The sequence below is a fragment of the Pteronotus mesoamericanus genome, unplaced genomic scaffold, assembly GCF_021234165.1.
Source record: "Pteronotus mesoamericanus isolate MK-2021 breed Mesoamerican mustached bat unplaced genomic scaffold, CSHL_Meso_final contig_52, whole genome shotgun sequence".
Taxonomy (NCBI): domain Eukaryota; kingdom Metazoa; phylum Chordata; class Mammalia; order Chiroptera; family Mormoopidae; genus Pteronotus; species Pteronotus mesoamericanus.
Window position 1 is genome coordinate 11,740,593 of NW_026555189.1, and position 21,032 is coordinate 11,761,624.

At 36.8% G+C, this 21,032-nt stretch overlaps 1 protein-coding gene across 1 annotated transcript in view; it reads right to left on the reverse strand.

Moving 5' to 3' along the window:
* SNTB2 (syntrophin beta 2) overlaps window positions 1-21,032 on the reverse strand; it is an 83,242-nt gene that overhangs the window by 19,081 nt on the left and 43,129 nt on the right. The window contains exons 2-4 of the mRNA XM_054579266.1: window positions 19,403-19,616; window positions 12,243-12,453; window positions 6,656-6,798 (exon numbers count right to left, since the gene is read on the reverse strand). Coding sequence (XP_054435241.1) covers window positions 6,656-6,798; window positions 12,243-12,453; window positions 19,403-19,616 — 568 coding nt within the window. The remainder of the gene's footprint in view (window positions 1-6,655; window positions 6,799-12,242; window positions 12,454-19,402; window positions 19,617-21,032) is intronic.

Here is a 21,032-nt window from a genome sequence, read left to right on the forward strand (position 1 = left end):
GATCACTCTAACAGAACAAACATATTTCCTCACTTCTTAGAAATCCAGCAGACAATGTTTTCCATAAAGAATTTTTAAAAACTTGGCTGAGAAGTGTATACAGCAAAGAGAAATAAATAAATGGCTTGTTGGCTTCATTGTAGGCTGCATACCTATAATGCTTTTCTACAAATTTGTTGTTTCCTTCCTTCACTCCTCTAATAATAACCTGATCAAGAACACATCTAAGAGCAAATGGATGTATCTTTACATTTCCTTCAGTTGTCAGGAAGTTACTGTGGGTTCAGATAAAAGGCAAAAGTGTGTCTCTCAAAGAAAAGGCAATTTCTTCTAATCCACCAACTGGTTTAGCCAAGTTAATTACTATAGTTCTCAACCCTGGCCGTACACTAGAATCAGCTGGTGCATACTTTTTAAAAATGACTGATACCCTCTCTGCTTGGGTGGCTCAGTTGGTTGGAGTGTTATCCTGAGCACCAAAAGGTTTTAGGTTTGATCTAGGTTGGGGCACATACAGGAGACAACCAATCAATGTTTCTCTCTCACATTGATGTTTTTTTCTTTCTCTCTCTCTTTCCCCCTTCCTCTCTCTCTGAGATCAATGAAGCATATCCTCAGGTGAAGACTGAAAAAAATCTGAGGCCTAGCTCACATCCTCAAAAGTCAGATTTAACTAGTGTAGGGTGGGGCCCAGACCACCTTATTTTATTAAAATTTTCCAGATGGTTCAAATGTGTAGCGACAGTTGAGAAGCACTAAACTAGTAGCTTGCTAATTTCCTACACTCTTAAAAACTACTCAGTACTCTAAAATGCTTTCATTTATATTTACTGATATTTACTATTAGAAATTAAAACTGAGAAGTTTAAAAATATTAATTTACTTACAAATAAAAATCCCATTACATGTTAATGTGAATAATTTACTTTTATTAAAAAATTTTCCAATACAAAAATTTAATGCGAAGAGTGGCACTGTTTTAAATTTTTTATAAATCTCTTTAAATCTAGTTTGATGAAAGACAGGTGAATTCTTATATCTGCTTCTCCATTCTGTAGCAGTATGTTGTTGAAACATATGAAGAAACCCAGCTTTGCACAGTAGTATATAGTTAGAAAAGGGAAGTATTTTAATAGCCTTTTCAAATACTTGTGGATATCCTGTATACCAAACCAAATCTCAAGTGGTTTCTTAAATGTTAGTTGTAATGCAGAATCTGAAACCTTATCAATAAAGTTTTCATATCCTAATATATTAAAAACCCACTGATTTCTCTTATACTTTCAATGGATCTTTTCAATATGCCTGCATGGTTTTGTAACATCATGTATTGGTCACTCGGAAAATACTTTTCTCTGAGCTATGCAGACTTTCCAAATATTTAAAGCATCTTATTATATAATATCAAAAAGTCACATTTGCTAATACCACCACTAATCTCATCAGAAAATTCTTTAGGTATTGGGAAGCTATCAACTCACAGTGACAGACACAAGTTTCCCAGAATTCTAGTTTTTGTTTGAAAGCTAGAATTTTAAAATTGGCAACAAATTCTATCAGTGTTTTTCCTAAGTGACAAAATCATTTCGGTCATTTTAGAGAAAAATGTCTGACACATACCCAAGTCTGACTAACCATAGTTTGTCATCCAGTTGTTATTTCAAGTACAAAATGGTGTCCCATTAAAAAAAAACAAAACAAACAAAAGGAACAAACAGCTAGTTCAGCTCACAACTCAAACACACAAGTGCTTTTCTTTTAAGAAAACCATCACACTTCACAGAATATTTAAAAAATGAATTCTCAAGGATTGAGAGGGAATAAAACTAATAATTTTTACTGCTTCAACAAAGACATTTTGAGGTTACATTGGCTGCAAGTCCATTCAGTTCAGTGCCAGCTGCCTGGACTCATGCTAAGGCACCGGCAATTTTACCAGCCCTCAGTGCAAATGTCAACCGTGAAAAAAAGCCAGTTATATCTTCGTAAGAGCTTTAAACCCATAGATCCCCTGAAGAGGGGATCCCGAGAGGTCCATGAAAGTAGACTCTGAGAACCACCTTACCGAGCTGAATCCCAGGGAATCAACATTCCACTTAAATATTAGCTATTTCAGCAGGAGTTAAGTACATTTCAAAATTACTCCACATATGATCCAAGTAAGACAGAGCATGGGGAAAGTGACAGGGTGTAGCCTACCATATTCAGTTTGATTGTTAATCCCAAGTCAGACATTAAAAAATATAAAGTCTAGGAAAATTTTTCCTACAGATCTGATTATTATAATATTTGGCAGAGGGAAATCTAATGCAAACCAGCTGCCGAAGTCTTGCTCTGAGCAGTTGGTGAGCACACATCGCCAAAAGGCCCCCTTTGGTGGGGGAGGCCAGATGAGCTCATGCAAAGGCGTTTTAGCAGCTTTTGCCCCATGAGTCTCATGAGCACCCCACCTCTCTGTTCCACACTGTACGGCAGTCACACTTTCTGCGGATCTTTTTTCTCTTCTCCTCCAAGAAAGCTTATTGGGAACGATGACAAAATGCACATCTTGCAAAATCAATAGCCCCTTTAAAACCAAAGTGTTCTTCTACTCCATTATGTATTTGGCTTTAATCTCAAGAGGTGTGTAGGATAAAAATAAAATAAATAAAAATCTTCTTCATTTACCAGTTTCATGTTTTACTTAACTCTTCACCAGTCTGAAATATCAGCTGTTAAGTAAACACACACACACACACACACACACACACACACACACACACACACCCCCCACCCACCCACCCCCCTTGGTTTCAAAGAATCTGTAAAGGTGCAAGCCAATATAAATGATAACTCATGTTAATTTACGTCACCCTAACAATGTTCTTTGATCTTTGACTCTCTACTCTTGTGGGTAATCAAGTTCCTTAATTTTTTTTTCCTTCCCTATGTGTTTATACTATTTTTTTGGTCTCATCCACTCATAAGAACATGTTCCAAATTATTAGGAATAGAATTAGTAAAAAGTGAACATTCAGCCCTTTCTCATTACTCACAATCAGAAACCCCACACTAAAAAGACATAAGCACATCACTTTCTGGCCTTGCCTTTCTTTGCAGTGTACCTCCTGGACTGGTTCCATCCTCTGGTCTTTCTCAGTCACTGGCCATACTCTACCCACTCTGGGAGCCAGAGGATGATTAGGTCCCACTGAACTCGATCACATGGTCACGTGGAAAAATAAACTTCTCACTGGCCCATTATCTTTGCTCCTAATCCACTGGTACTTCCTGAACAAGGAGTTATATTAATTAAACTTAGTAAGTAACATTCAGGGAACTACAGGCCCCACCCATTAAATTAATGGCCATGATAAATTTGCATGTCTTGTTTGATCCAAATAATACAGTTGAATTCCTTTTTAATATGAAACTTTCACTACTTGTAAAAACTGTTGTAGAACTAAGCTCCTCTTTTAACAATGGCCAAATTAAACCAATTATACTTTGTACATAGAATTCTTCATTGACATATTTTCACTTACTAATAAATTACTATAATTTAAGCAGTTAACAAAACAATGTGTCAGGTACCACTGCAGGCATTTCATAAGGACTAATTCATTTAATACTCACACCCACCCTATCTCATTAGGGTCCATTAGGGTTTCATCAACAAATGAAAAATTTGTAGCACAGAAAGGTCAAGTAACATGCTCCCAATTACCTACTAAAAGTGGCAGAATATGGAGTCAAACTCAAGTTTACTATGGATTGGTCTTAGTTCCTTCCAGTAGATCACATTGTTTTTCAAAATTATAATGTCTTTGAGATATAACTCACATGCTATATACTTCACCCATTTAAAGTGTACAGTTTAGTGGATTTTAGTATATTCAGAGCTACACAACCATCACCACATTTAATTTTAGCAGATTTTTATTACTCCCAAAAGAAATCCAATATTCATTAGCAGTCATTCCTTATTCCTCCCATTCCTCACTCCCCAACTCCTGTCAATGACTAATCTTTCTCTATAGATCTACCTATCCTGGACATTTTACACAAATGGAATCATATAATATGTGGTCTTGTGTGTCTAGCTCCTTTCACTTAGCATAATGTTTTCAAGGTTCATCCTTGTTGCAGAGTTTATAAAAATCTCATTCTATTGCTGAACAATATTCTATTGTATGGATATACCATATTTTGTTTCTCCATTCATTAGTTGGTAGACACATGGTGGTTTCTACTGTTTGGATTTTCTGAATAATGGTGTCATAAACATACATGTGTAAGTTTTTGGGTTGACATAAGTTTTCATTTCTCTTGTGTATACATAGGAGTGGAATTGCTGGGTCTTATGGTAACTTTATGTTTACCCTTTTGAGGAGCTGCCAGGCTGATTTCCACACAGACTACACTGTTTTACATTCCTACCAGCAGTGTATGAGGGTTCCATTTTCTCCACATCCTAGACTACACTTGCTATTTTCTGTCTTTTTAATTACAGACATACTACTGCAGAGGAAGTGTATATCGCACTGTGATTTGATTTCGATTTGCATTTCCCCAATGGCTAATCATGTTGAGCATCTTTTTATGTGCTTATTAGCTATTTATATATCTCCTTGGCACAAATGTCTATTTTAGATCTTTTCCCATTTTCTAATTGGGTAATTTATCTTTTTATTATTGAGCTGTAAGAGTTCTTTATATTTTCTAGACACAAGTCCCAGAGTAGATATATGATTTGCAAATATTTTCTCCCATTCTGTGGGTTGTCTCTTTATTCTTTCTCTCTCTCTCTCTTTTTTTTTGCTGTTCATTTTTTTGATGGTGACATTTGAAATACAAAAGTTTTTAATTTTGATGAAGTCCAATTAATTTATTTTTTTCTCTTGGTTTGTGCTTTTGGTGTCATATCTAAGAAAGCTCTGCCTAAGCCAAGGTCATAAAGATCTATGCCTATATAAAACTAAGAGTTTTATAGTTTTAACTCAAATCTTCTTTGTATCTTTTCTGTAGCTCCAAATGAGTGTCACATTATCTGATAGCACAACCACAACCACTCTATTTCCTTCTTTAGTAACTTAGTGCTTTGGTGGTCTAGGCCCCATCTGGTCTATGGGCAGAAATTATTGGTTCATAGGACTGTAATTTCTAGTATTAAACAAAAGCTTACCTATAGGATGTCACACTTTTCTGCTCCATCTCTCCAGTGACACACAGTTAAGGGAATGTCTAAGGATAAAACCTCCCTCCTTGCATTTCATGATCATAACTAGAGAATAAACTTTTTCCATGAAATTTAAACTTAAGGGATCTCTACAGCCATATTCCTAAACTCTCTTTTAAAAATATAAATTTAATCCCTTCACTTATAACTACTGAGACATGTCCACGTTTTCATGGGATTCCTGTCATGCTCCTCATGTAACCATGACAGAGAACCTATAACTTAATAGAATGTAACTCGACTAAGATTTATTGAGGGCCTATAATATGCAAAGCATTAAGGAAAGTGCTAAGATGAGTAAGTTGTAGTTCTTGACCTCAAGAAGGTTGTAATTTAGTGGGGATTAAAAAAACAAACACAGAGATACTGATAGTTAGGGTGAATCCTCCTGTAGAACCCTTACGTCCTGATTAATGAGGAATGAGGGCGCACCGCCAAATTCTGAGGCTCAGCAAATTCCTTACCTCTATTCTGTGATCTAGATGCTCCAGCTCTACATTAGGCGTTTCAGAGAAACTCTTGAAAAGCTATGTAAAACTTATATTTTTATTTAAAAAATGATATATGTAAGGGAACTTGGCAAGTAGGAGGAAATCCTATATAACAGGAAAGTCTTCCCGTAAAGAGTACTCTTCCTCACATGAATCTTTTTTGCTCAAAGCAGGAGCTGCCACCTCCCCACAACCTCTGTTCCCTGGGGACATACCATCTGGTTTCATCATTTAGCTTTCCTGAATACTTTCCTGTGGGGCTAATGTGTAGTTTTTTAGTTACATCAAAATGCCATTCTTTTTTAAGCCCAAATAAAATGGAATGTAAATATGTCTTCTAGTTTAACACTAGATACCTAGTTTCAAGTTGTCTCTGTTCTTTGGACTTCTAACTCTCCACATCTAGCATGCTAAAAACATCCTGTTGCTTCAGGTCAAATCAATGTTTATGTGATGGAATCAAAAGTATGTGCTCTTATGCCAAAAAGAGAAATTGAAGAACATTTTGGCTGAATTTTGTGGTTTATCCACAGTACCACATTCTGGTTTAAATGATTTCATCACTCAGTGAAAAGGCTACCACAATGTCAGTGGTTTTCTAGTCACAGTCAATAAAGTAAAAGAAAAAAAAAACACTATTTGCTTATCTTCATGACTAAGCAAGTCTTGAAGAGAACAGTTAGAAAGCTGCTTCAACCACTTAATAAATGCACACAAAAATACTAATGATAGAAACCATTTATTCTGAGCTAGGAGATGCAAAGCAATCAATAAGGCTGTGAAAGAAAAGTTTTTGTCTAAGTCAACTATATCAGCTATGTAAATCCTATTTTAGGCACTAAGATAATAGAATTCACTTCAAAATTCTTTTTTTTTTTTTCACTCTAACCCTCTTTAGAAGATTTAGAGTAGGATAAATATTTTACTTCCTTGTCTTTTGTCTTACCTTGTGGCAACAAGAGGGTAGCTGTGACATGGTGATGCCCAGGCGTCCCTTGTCCATGGCATACAGTCATACAGCAGCAAGTCCTTCTCAGTCACAGCCATGAGAACTGGTCTCCACTGTTGTCTTCCACCATCTAGTTTTGCCTGTTACAATGGTGAAATCCAGAAAGCAGAACTAACACTAATGATATATAATTGTAAAAGTCCCCTCAGTGATGGTCTAACACAGTGGGTCTCCATTGTTTCCCCATCCATATATTCTAAACATCAGTATTTTTCAAATTTTTTAATAAGAAATACATTTTGCATTGTAACCTAATACACACATATATAAATAAATTAAGTAAAAAATTTCCAAAAACAATACAATCCTTATATTTTATGCAGTGTATGCTGATAATTTCTATTCTAGTTTTTTTTAAACACTGATGATCCACTATGTTGCATTTTGGAAAATAATGATATAAGCTACTGTCAAAGACTTCCCCATTATACTTTGGAAGTTTATGCTTCAGTATCAAATGTACCATTGCATTTACTTGCATAAGGCTCAGTTATCTCTGTGAAGGTTTGAAAATGTAGGAAAACAATGACTGTTTATCCATATTGTCAAGGATCCGAGGCCCAAAAGCAAAAGACTATGTTCAAGAAAAGCCCTGGTATCATCAAAACACTTGCCCTCATGAGATAAGATCTTTGAGCAGACAATGCTTAACAACAGCGTATTTAAACACTGATCCTTCAGTTCACTGCCAGTAAGGGATGGTTTCAATGAGAATCCAAATTGATGAATCACTTGTCCCTTAAAGAGGTGTCTCAGAGCCACTTTTTATTTTTTCCTCCTTAATGACTTCTGAAGGTAATTTGAACATGTTAGACCATCTTAAGAATACATCCTATAATCTGACAAGTGGCATAACTGGCTCTGTTCTAACACCTACCACTGGGACTCTCTTCTCCCAGTTAGAGCCACCTGCTGATTCCAGGAGTGGAAAATGAATTCCACCCAATGAAGTGACCCTTGTTCTAATGTGCACTGAAAGCACAAAATATATGAACTAACTTTGAGAATTCAAGCAAAATATTGTAGAATTAATTATACTTTTCTTATTAGTGAACTCAAGCTTTCTAAGACTCTATATTAGTCCATGGATAACTCTATAATATATGGAGGGAAAATACCATCTCTGAAGAGATTCTCTGAATTCTTACATTTTGGGTTCATAGGTAGCCCAGAGGTATTTCTAGTTAATCACACTATTAAGTCTTTGCCTCTGAGACTGTTTTGGATAATATTTCAATAGGGAAAATAATGCAATAGCTATCTTCACAAAGGATTAAAATGATAATCTGATTTTTAAAAATTAATTATCCCCTAAGTTGTAAGAAAGACATTTTGTAGCTTAGAGTACATGGATTTGGAAATCCTAAATTAAATTTATTTCTTCCCAAAGAATATATTTTAGGCTCCAAAGGAAAACTCCTAATGTCAAGAGAAGTAATATCCAATTTCAAGAGAGAAAACTTTTTGTTCAATTAAAAACTTTTTAAAAGTGTTTATTCTTTAGTTCCCTTGAGTCCTTAGTTTTTGGAGAGTATCTTTTCCATCTTCTACTTACCGCTGGGGGGAAAAAAAAATGAAACTTCAATTTAAGTCATTCTGTTTGCCCATTTGCCTTAACTTATAAAAATGCTGTTTGCTTTTACTGGAGTCAAATGCTGCCCACTACATACAGCATGTGTTTTTGGTTGTGGTATCAGTGGAAGCAGCCTTGGGGCTCCACTATTGAGGTTTTGGCCGGTGAAAAAAGGGACACTAAAGTCAGGGCTCTGGTTTGCTTGTGTTTCAACACTCATACATCCATATACACACATACACTCTGGCCAAATAAAGGCCTTCTCCAAATTTTATTTTCTAATAAATAGAGAGAAGAGCACCAAAGATGAAAAAACTCTAACAGTTATCACTCATTGCCTAAACCTCTTAATCTTATAAATCCTTTTTATCAACGAATATACTTCTATTCTTTATTTCTTTTTATAATAGAAAACAGAGAGAAATACTAAATAAACCATTTTACCAATCCAAATTTGAGTCTTTATACATTTAGGGAATTATCAGGGACAAAGTAAAAACTGTAAAAACAAACCTCTCTCTGGCTGTCTTGGCTCTTCTGATCTATACTCAAATGCTTAAAAAGATGGTGTTATAGATAATACATGTTCCCCCATTCACTGTAGTTAAAGAAAATTCCCTTTCAAGAATATAACCAACTAAAAGGTAAATTATCAGCCGCATAAAAATCAGTATCAATAGAGGGCAGAAGTCTCTATGCATGGGAAGAGATTATTTATCATTTACCAAATATCTGTATTATATAGGTGTTCCCTGTTTTAAACAAACTCAATTTATGACAGTGTGAAATAACAAAAGGAGAAATTATTTGAAGTTAAATAAATGATCCTTTCTTAATCTTTCTGTCCTAAATGACTATATTTTCTAAGTATAACTGAAACAGTTTCATTTATATGCAAGCTTTTCAGGAGATACATCTCTTGCCAAAAGAAATGCTTACCTACACTAAACAGGTTACATGATCTGAAATTATCTTGACCACTTTCGCACTCACAAAAAATCTCACAGTCAGAAAAGGCTTTGGCATTTACCTAGTCCAACCTTTCTCAGATACACACAATCATAATACCTCTGAGAAATGGTATCCAATCTTGCTTGAACACCCTATTCTGAGAGTAATATTTAATTTGGGTAATTCAAACAACTATTTCAAAAAAGTAAAAATCAAGAATATTTTAGAAAGTATCTTTAATTTAGTTAAGTGGTATTATTTTTAAAGTGGTTGAAATTTTCTTCCTAGTATTATTTCTCAACCTTGAAGTTGTGTTCTTAGACAAGATTTTAGTGGCTTGTTTGCTTGCTTTTTGTATGTATATACAGAGACCAAAAAAAATTACTGAACATCTAGTATATACAAAGCACAAGGCTAAATTCTCTGGTGGCAATAAAGATTTTGAAAAAAATGTGCTCCTCTCTTCCAAGAGCTCACAACTGAGTGGGGGAACACATAACACGGTCCATAAAAGACAGACTGTGATGAATTGGTGCCTTTATTTTTCTCCTTTCTACTTGTTTGTATGCAGCATAAAGCATATTAAGTTCACTTTAAAAGTCTGGCAACTCTTGCCCTGGATGGTGTGGCTCAGTGGATTGAGTGCTGGCCTGTGAATCGAAAGGGTCACCGGTTCAATTCCCATTCAGAGCACATGCCTGGGTTGCGGGCCAGGTCCCTAGTAGGGGGCGCACAAGAGGCAACCACACATTGGTGTTTCCCTTTTTTCCCCCTTTCTCTAAAAATAAATAAATAAAAATAAAAGCCTAGCAACTCTCATACATAGCACTAAATTAGTTCAATCCTGATGAAAGGCAGTCGGGCAGTATTTACCAACATTACAAATGCATATACCCTTTATGGTAGTTTAAAAATATCTCCACAAATTATTGTCCTGGCTGATATGGCGCGGCTGGTTAAGCATCATCCCACAAACCGAAAGGCTGTCTGTTCGATTCCTGGTCAGGGCACATGCCTAGGATGTGGGTGTGGTCCCCAGTCAGGGTACAAAGTGTTACTACTCACTAATAGAAACTTAAGAACCAAACATGTTCAGATACGTGGGCTCCCTTGTTATCTGATCTACCCAAACCCAGGAACCAAAGAGTTTGTACAGCACATGTGCAGAAGGAACAAACTACAAGGTTATTCACTGTAGCATCATTTATAATCGCAAAAGGTTACAACAACAAAATCGGGGGAGTGCCTATTTAACTACAACCACACATTGAAAACTAAACAGCAAAGAAGAATGTCCTCTGTTCAGTGATATGGAAAGATCTTCAGGATATACTGTTTAATGAAATAAGGAACAAAATATAAAATAGTGTGCATAATAGCATAATATGCTATCGTTTTTTATGAGAGAAAAAAGGATATATGTTCATATTTGCTTTTATTTTGCATAGAAAAACTGTAAAAAAATCACTAGAAAGGAATGAAATTGACCTCTCTGGGGAAAAGGGTTTGGAATTAAGTGGATGGGGGACAGGAAAGAGAGTAAGACTTTTCACCTCTTTTTACTCTGATTTTTGAATCATCTGACTATGTTACCTTTTTAAAATCATGAAGATTTCTAACACTGCTGAAAGCACAAAACAATTACCACTCAAATGAGTTTTCCAACTGGCGCATAAACAACAGAAACAGTGATAAACATAACTAAAAGACTGAAACTTTCATAAGTCGTAATTACTTATACCGTGATTTTTATTAGTCTCTTCTCTGCTTAATTATTCTAATTATGCCTCTTAGAAACGATCATCATACTAATTCTGTGTTGTAATTTATTGTAATTATTATTTGAAATGTTCATTAAATTTCAGAGTTGACAAAGAATTGATTAGTGGAGTCCAAAATGGTCCACAACACAATCGCTGAAAGCTACCAAACAAGATCGCCAGGACTCACGATAGATCTACCAAGTCAGAACTCTGCTGAGGTGGAAGGGTCGAGGGCAGACCTGGGAAACTGCACTTAAAACAGAAGAGAAACAAAACAAAACCTCGTTGGGCTGATACAGAAACATCCCTGTCCTTCTGCACACACATGAGGGAACCAGGACACCAAAAGGCGAAGGAACTTACAAAAAGATCTAAAATAGTGAAAAACAGAACTAGCTCTTGAACCTTCATCTCTGAACCCCAAGTCCAGTCTTCTTTTTCCAACTCCTTCTGGTCTAGCTGACAGTGAAGAACCCAAAAGAAAAAGTATGTATAATAACATTGCATAGAACTTCCAGTCTCCCTTACGTCAAACTTAGATTAAGTTCTTCCTTTCCCTTCAGCCAATGTCCACCTAGGTTTTCCTGTGTCTCTTCTCTTCATTTTTTAGTTGTGGAATACATTTGTCTAATGGCTTATAAAATATTTTATATATTTTATACTTTTCTCAGAGCGGAGGTGGGGAGATAAGCCTGCTGCCCCTGAAACTCTGTCAACAGACTAGCACAGCGGCTGGGAAATTATGTCCTGTGGGCCAAATGCAGCCCACTACCTGTTTTTGTAAGTAAAGTTTTATTGAAACACAGCAAAATCTATTCATTTTCATATTGTCTATGACTGCTCTTTTGCTACAGTGGCAGACTCAAATAGTTGTGACACTATCTGGCCCTTTGCAGAAACAGTTTGCTGATCCTGTTCTAAAATCATGAAAATTGTTCTCTGTTATTAAGAACAGAGATTGTAAATAAGAAACCTCTTTTTAGTTATGTTGTGATGATGATTATCATGATGGTCAGTTCTTCCGGTGGAGGTGATAATTAGCAACAAAGAGCTAAATGACAGGGAGGAGAAACAAAAGATCTGCATAACTAGATAACTATATGGTCAATATTATAGATATATGAAATCTGTAAGCTGGATATCCAGGACCTGACTTTATGATAAACATGAAATACCGGGGAACCATTCTGGCTCTGAATGGCAACTAGGTGAGACACTGCCCTACCTCCCAGCCTACCTGTTCTGCCAGCCAGGCAATGTGCTTGACCTCCTTGCTGCCTCCTGCTGTACTGGTTGCACCAAGCATGGCATTGAGTTCAGCCAACACCTGTGGGAGGAGAGCCATTATGTTGGTGTGGATAGCTACGAACCAGGAGTGTGCGGTAGCTGTATCCTTGCAGCGTAGGATCAACGTGTTCCTGCTATCGGGAGAATGTAGTTCTATCAATCTGTGTGGAAAGAGAAAAAGAAAAATGTGAGCTAGATCAGAAGTCATCAAACCTGTCAGGGTTTAACATACATGAGTGGAAATCTATTTTAATTTTACATTCCAGAATAGAGATACTTTCTCTTAATTTAAGAGGCTCCAATTCCAGAGAAAACCACATACAGAAACATAATCATCAGAAACAATAACTGTTGGGTCTCTTGTTTCAATGTGTTAATGTAATGACCTAAGACGAGGGAACCTGTTGTATGATCTATACACTTTGTCTTAATTTCCATGTCAAGGTAATGGAAAGCATGTTTGTTGACTCTCATAGGCACATTGTAAAGAGGGAATTGAGATTAAAAAATATATATATACTTGGGAAATACCTTATAAAACATCATCATAAGGTGTTGCTAGGTAAATAAAATCTACTGCCAAATATTCCACCGTGTAAAATAAAGAAAAGAGAAAATGGCTGAAGGATATGATTCTTTATGGCAGTTTACAACTGTTCTTTAGCGTCTGGGTAACATTATATGATTAAATCATATATTGAGTCATAGTAGAAAAACAGTCAATTTAAGAGATCTCCAGTTCTTTTTTTTAAAGAAAGTTTTTATTTTTATTCATTTTTAGAGAGAGGGAAAGGGAGGGAGAAAACAGAGGGAGAGAAACATCAATGTGTGCAGCTACACTGATCAGTTATCTCTCACATGCCCCCAATTGGGGACCTGGCCTGCGACCCAGGTATGTGCCTTGACTGGGAATCGAACCAGTAAACTTCCAGTTTGCAGGACAATGCTCAAGCAAGCCACGCCAGTAAGGGCTAAACGCACATTTATTGACTAGGTACTATATACCAGATACTGTGGTAGATACTGGTATTGGAGATACAGCAGTGAAAAAGATAGGGAAAAAAAAACAGTCTCTACCCTCACTGGGTCTAGAGTCTAATGGGGGAAGGAAGAAAATTAACAATTAATTAATACACAATTACAGGTTTTAAAAAGTGCTTCTGTTAAGAACTGTGATGACTGCTATGAAGCTCTGGTCTAAAAAGGCACTCCCAAGATGGCAGTAGCAAAGCAGAACTGCAAAGGAGGCCTCTGTACCTCTGGGGCACATCCCCCCAGCTGGTGTCATGCTCTGACACCGGTCATAAACATATCCACCTGGTGCCTATCTATGCATGCATTCACTTGCCCTCCCACTGGAGTTACCCATATAGCTACTTCGAAGATAAATATCAAGGAGCACAATTACTGGGTCATATGGTAAGACCACATTTAGCTTTATAAGAACTTGCCAAACTGTCTTCCAAAGTAGCCGTACCATTTGGCATTCTCACCAGCAATGAATACGATTCCTGTTGCTCTGATCTTTACCACTTTAATCGGTGTGTAGTGGTATCTGTTTTAATTTGCAATTCTTTAATGACCTACGATGTTGAGCACCATTCATATGCTTATTTGCCACCTGTATTTCTCTTTTGATAAGGTATCTGTTCAGATCTGTTGCCCACTTTTTAATTGGGTTAGTTTCTTATTGTTGAATTTTAAAAACTTTTTTGTTTATTTGGGTACAAGTCCCTTAGTCCTTTATCTCATATATGTTTTACAAAGATTTTCTCCCAGTCTGTGGCTTGTGTTTTCACTTTCTAACAGTGTGTGATGGTTAATTTTGTGTGTCATCCTTGACTGAAGGGTGCCTATATAGCTGTTTCACATTATTTCTGGGTGTGTCTGTGAGGGTGTTTCCAGAAGAGATTAGCATTTGAACCAGTAGACTAAATAAGGATGGCCCTCACCAGTTTGGGTGGGCACCATTCAATCCATTGAGGGCATGAGTAGAAGAGGTGGAGGAAGGGCAAGTTTGTTTTCTGCTTGAGTTGGGACATCCATCTTCTCCTATCCTTGCACATTGGCACTCATGGTTCTTGGACCTTTGAACTCAGACTCAATTACACCACTGGCTTTCCTGTTTCTCCAGCTTGCAGACAGCTGGTTGTGAGACTTCTTGGACTCCCTAATTGCACGGGCGAATTTCTATAGTTAATATTTCTTTCCTTCCTTCCTTCTTTCCTTCTTTCCTTCCTTCTTCCCTCCCTCCCTCCCTCCCTCCCCTCCCCTCCCCTCCCCTCCCCTCCCTCCCTCCCTCCCTCCCTCCCTCCCTCCCTTCCTTCCTTCCTTCTTTCCCTCTGTTCTGTTTCTCTGGAGAACCCTAATACATAGTATCTTTTACAGAGCAGAAGTTTTCAATTTTAATAAAAGTCAGCTTATCAATTTTTTTTCCTTTTTGTGTTGTGATTTTTGTGATGTATTTAAGAAGTCAGCAACAGCCTTTTAAAAAGATTTTTTTTAAGGGATTTTTAAAAAGCATAATCCCACAAGCCCAGGGAGAACAGAAGAGAAACTATAAAATTTTGGAAACTGGCAAGCAGACAGAGGAGTTAAATGACTTATCAGACATAAGAAAGGTGGGGAAAGTCAAATCCCAGCCAATCCATGTTGCAGAATCCCAAAGAGGTTGGGGAATTGGAGGCACTAGTTACCTCTGGAAGTGGGAGTAAAGCACACATTTATTAATAAATAAAGGGGCTGGCTGAACATTTGTGTCAGCATTCCCCATACCCAGAGACCAGTGACTACCCCACCCTCAAACCAGCAAAAGATTCAAACCCACACTCGTTCCACCCGACTGGGAGGAAGAACCAGTGATGTCCTTAATTCAGACTCTATATTGGCCTGACTGCTTGCTACAGAGGCTAATCATTCCCACCTGGTTACTTTGGCACTGTGACAGGCTTAACATCCTTTAAACACATGCTAAAAGTTCAACCATAAAACCATGACAAGAAATTTCTTTCACTCCTCCCCCTGGCCTACTTAGCACTACAGATAGGAATCAGTTCATCCTTCTCTAGGCACAAAATGCTCACCTTTTGAAAAGGCCTTTTCACCTCATACAGTTAGTTACTCACACAGTAGCCTCTCAGACACATCTTCTTCAACACAATCTAAATTCTGAAAATCCTAATGTTGAACACCCTAGATATTAATAACTGGAAGAATGGAAAATAAGTCTATTATTAAATAAAACTAAACCTGATTAACAAGGACCACTAGGCTGGAAAAAGATGAAAACAGGCAGTAGATTAGTCCCCATGCCAAGATTGTCAATTTTTCAGGAAAAGAGACATTTTGCTGTGTTTTTTAAAAGGGATTGTGAAATAAGCATATTAAATTAGAAGAAACAGAAAAGAAACTCCAAATTTCTGATTCTAGGGTCTAGAAGAATCTACCTTTGAAGAGAGAGCCCCCCTACACCTGATAAAGGGGACGAAGTATTTCCTAAAGCCTACTGCTGTTTTAAAAGAAAAATTCATATGAAAACTATTCTAACAAAAAATTTGGAGGCAGTCTGCCAGTAATTGTTTCGGTCCACAGGAGAGAGGCGGAAACAGCTATAGTGCAAAGAGTTCTGGCTTCTAGTCAAACCACTGAGGATTTCCTGAGAAATGCAATTCCATTTTGATCATATAAATCAAATCAATGTTTAGGTACACAGAAGCATAGGATTCTGTAAGTCTAGGCTTCTTATTTCTTCTGTTTAGTAAAGTCTTTGACATAACTTATGTGTTCAATTTAGTAATAACCATATTGTTTTATATGTCATAAGCCAGAATTTACCTTTTACATGGAAAATAGCCAATGTGAGGATGGACAAGACATTGTGAACCAGCTCAAAGGAAACAGATTTACATTTGTGAAAAGCAGTGTTTAAGAACACCTTGTCCTAAACTCCACACTGCCCACAGTGCTATTTGCTAAGGAATGGGCTCATGTTCTCTCACTGAACTTCACCATTATTTATTGAACTTTCACTCATCAGAATGAACTTTTTACAACTATTAGAAACATCTAGTGAGGTCTTGAGAACTCAAGGTGGGGGAAGACAGTAAACTTCCTCCTCCTCCTTATTTATTTGTTCTGGTGGTTAGCACTTTTTTTTTTTGCTTTGGATAGTGTATATTAAACTCAGTAAAAGTACTAAAACTGAAGAAAAGGATGCTTCCCTTTCATGTCAAATAAGTTTTTCATTTAGAAGGGAAAAGATGAACCACAGATTCCTACATGCCCAGCAGAATAGCTAATATTAGAGAGACTGACATCACAAACGTTGGCAAGGATGTCAAGCAACAGAAACTCTCCTGCATTGTTGGTAGGAATGTAAAATGGCACAACCACACTCAGAAAAAGTCTGGCAGTTTTTTAAAAAAACTAAACATATAGCCAACTACCCTTTGATCCAGCAATTCCACTCCTAAGAATTTACTTGAGAGGAATGAAAGTGTATACCCACAAATAGCGTTGTATAAAAATATTAATAAAAACTTTATTACTATTAGCTCCAAACTGGAAATAGCTCATGCGTCCATCAATATGAAAAGGGATAAAGAAAGTGTAATACATGCATACAACACAATACTACTCAGCAATAGAGAAAGAACTATGATACATGCAACAAGATGGATGAATTTTTTTTTTTTTAAGAGAGATAGAGGAAAGGAGGGAGAAAAAGAGGGAGAGAAACATCAATGTGAGAGAGAAATATTGATCTGTTGCCTCTCGTGTGTGCCACGACTGGGGACTGAACCCGCAACCCAGGCAGGTGCCTTGACTAGGAATCCAAGAGGCGACCTTTTGTATCATGGGATGATGCTCAACCAACTGAATCACATCAGTCAAGGCAGATGGACAAATCTTAAAAAACCGTATGTGGAGCAAAGAATTCAATCACAAAAGAATACACATGATATAATTACACTTATATGAAGTTTTAGGATAGTTAGAACTAATCTAATGACAGACATTCTAAACAGTAGTTGCCTTGGGAGATAGGAGAAAGAAATGATGGAGAAGGGTCACAAGAAAGCTTTCCAGGGTGATGATAATGTTCTATATCTTGACAGGGTTGGGTTATATAATTGTATGTATTTGTCAAAACTTATAATTTGCACCCTGGCTGCAAAGTGATTGCCTCAGTTGATAACATCATTCTCTGTACCAAAAGGTTGCAAGTTCCATCCCCAGTCAGTGCAGATACCTAAGTCGCAGGTTCAATCCCCAGTCAGGGAATGTATGGGAAGTAACTGATCATTGTTTCTCTCTCACATTGATATTTCTCTCTCTCCTCCTTTTCTCTCTCTCTAAAATCAAGAAGCATATCCTCAAGGGGGTGAGGATTAAAAAAACCTTAAGATTTGTGCATATTATTGTATGTAAACATTACCCCAAAAGGAAAAAAACTGTAATGGAACACTGAGCTCTAGTTATTTGAATGCATGCTTAAATATTTAGAGAGAAGTATATAATGTCTGCAATTCACTATGAAACGCATTAAAAAAACCAACCCTGGATTGATAGATAGACGAATGGGCTAATCTGTGATAAAACATGTATAGCAAAATATTAATGGTAGAATCTAGGTGATGAGGAAATGAACGTTGGTTATAAAATTCTTTCAACTTTGCCACTACATGTTTGAAGATTTTCACAATAAAATGTTAGGGGAAAAAAATGAAGAATGATGGGAAACCATATGCCTACCTTGGCTTAAAAACACATTCATAAGTATGTTCCAGATTAGGGAACATCTAAACCTATTTCTTACTCAGAGTTTTACAAGAGACTATGTGAAAGATAAAGATTTTCAAATAGAAACACAGTCAGTTATATAAAGCTGCAATTTGATAAGTGTCTTGGTGACATATATCCTCATGAAACTTATTTGTGCTGTTCCTAGATGAACTTTTTTTTTTTTTTTTTTGCATGGCATTAAATGTTGCAGCTATGTCACCTGCCATGACATTTCCTTTGACAGAGTGGAGATAAATTTAAGGATCAAAGAGCTCCAAGTGATTTTAGATGTTATCTTATTTATCCTTGAAGTAGTTCTAAAGAGTATAGTTGAGCAGTTATTATGATGTCCATTTTACAGACAGAAAAAACAAAACAAAACTGGAGGACAGAGAAATTTAGGAACTTTTTTAAGGTCACAAGGACACCAACAGCACCTAGAATATATTGAAAGCTCACTATGCCAATTTTGCAATCATTCTCTTATTTAATCCTTACATAACCTTTCATTTTATACAGGAGGAAACCAAGGCTTCTGGAAAACAAATAGCTTGGCCAAAGTTACAAAGACCGTCATCCTAATTTCTGTCTAATCAGACAACAGTTCTCAACATTTCTTTTCTGCCAAGACAGTATAGATGCTCACATTCCTGTGGGTAGAAGCTATGCATAATTTTCTCAGGTACCTGTAATTCCATTGCTTTTCTTTTTCTCTGGAATGCAAGTAAGAGTGATAAAGGAATAACCTTGACTCTCTTTGAATTTATATTTTACAAAAAGCTAATTATCTGCAAATTTTTTGTATTTCAAGTAAAAGTAGAGACAAATCACTTTGCAGCATTAAGATTGGGACTCCAGCCCTGACTGGCGTGGCTTAGTTGGCTGGGTGTTGTCCCATAAACTGAAAGGTTGCAGGTTTGATTCCCCATCAGGGCACATGCCTAGAATGCAGGTTCAGTCCCTGGTCAGGGAGCATATGAGAGGCAATTGATCAATGTTTCTCTCTCACACCAATGTTTCTCTCCCTCCCTTTCCCTTTCTCTAAAATCAGTAAGATTCTTTCTTTCTAACCCCATTTCACTCCCTAGGAGTACACACTATTAAATTTCTTGCATTTGTCCAAAATTTTTCTATATATGTACTGTACATATATATGTGAAGTAATTTAAACATGGAATGCCAAGAATTATTCTCTCATCTCAGACTGATGTTTTCCTCTGTGTAACTTACGCATATTATAGCATAATAATATGCATAAGTAATATTGCAGCATGTCTTTAAGTTTGCAAAGCTGTAAGTATGACGTTCTGCTCAGGTACAGCTCACCTGTTCTCCAGATCCGGCATGCTTAGGTTTCTAGCAGCAAAGCACATTTTGAGAGGAATGACTTTCCTGTCCTTGGTGCTGTTCTGGTGTTTTGGAGAACCAGAGTCATCACTGCCACTAAAGGTTGGTGACTGGGGAGCTGCACCTTCCCATGGCAGATCTGATACTAATGATGGCTTCTTGATATATGGTGTTACTTCTCGGATGAACTTGACTATGAACAAAAATCAAAGAAAAAGATTAGTATTTTTTGCTTCCTATAAAAAAATGACAACTAAAATACACACATTCATGAAATATCTGGCATGAAGGAAAAACAAAAAAACACTAAGTAAAAGAGCCAGCACACAGACTCTTAGGGTTGGAGGGTCCTTTAAGGGCACATAAGGCCAAATGAAATAGCATTGCTCTATTCTAAAAACTTCTGAGCTTGCATGTATTGTTCGGTCTGCTTAGGACACTCCTTTTTCCCTTCATCCGCCTGGTCAATTCTACTCAAGAGCCACCTCCTCAGCAGCCTTTTCCGCTCTCTCCAGGTTATTACCGTTACACCCCTGGAACAATCTCTTAGAAGAACTGTGGGTTGTAATCCTTTGCTAAAACTTCTGTCCCCCCCGGTTCTTGAGTTCCCCAATGCAGCAGCTATATTTAATTTCGGCATTCAATATCTAGAACAGTGTCTGTTCAGTAAATGTTTCAATAAATGTGTGAAGGAACAAATGAATAATTAAATTCTTGAATTGTCTCAGTAGTTGACCAGCCATGAATGAATCTCCTGGTGTAGATTCAATACCCCCAGAGATGGCACCATTTGCTTTAGATGAGCTGACATTTAGAAACCTTGAGACTTCTACTCATTGGTTTTCTGTCTCTTGAAGCCATATAGAACAATCTCTACACAAGAGAACACCTTCAAACATCTATAGACTGAGATTCTATCTTTCTCTTCTCTGGGCTAAGCTAAGTATCTCTAGTTCAATTGGATTCAATTCAATCAGCAAGATGAGCTACTTACCAAGTGTCAAGCAGTAGGCTAGACACTGTGAAACAAGAGTAAATGAGGCATGGACCCTGCCCTCAAGGAATGACCAGTCTCGTAAGGAAGACAGCTATGTAAACAGGTCATTACAGTTTTGAAAACAAGTACAAACAAGTACAAAAAGAAGTGTATTCAAAATACAGTATTTCCATTAATGGCAGCCCCAAATTAAAATGCAGCTTTTAGTAGATGGGAAACATTTTAAAGTTGAATTTTAGGAATCATATAAAATAATTCTTTTACCTCAGGCACGACTGGCAACTACTGTCATTGGAGGCATAGTGTTCTTGTTTCAAAAATTGGATAAACCAAAGATTATTAAAATCTTAAATAGCACTAAAAATGTAAATAAATAGTTGAATGTAAATGAGTCAGTCACCATTACTTCTGCTAACATCAGTATGTTATATCGTATTCTACCTCCTTTTCAAATTCCAAGTGGTAGGTCATTAGAGTAGATCACAGGGATTGAAAACTAGAAAGATATTATTATTATCAATGCGTATCAGTATAATAGCTAGCATTAACATTTTATAGCATTAGAAGCTTTACAAGTCTATGAAACTTTGCTAACAAATAGATTAGTAAATC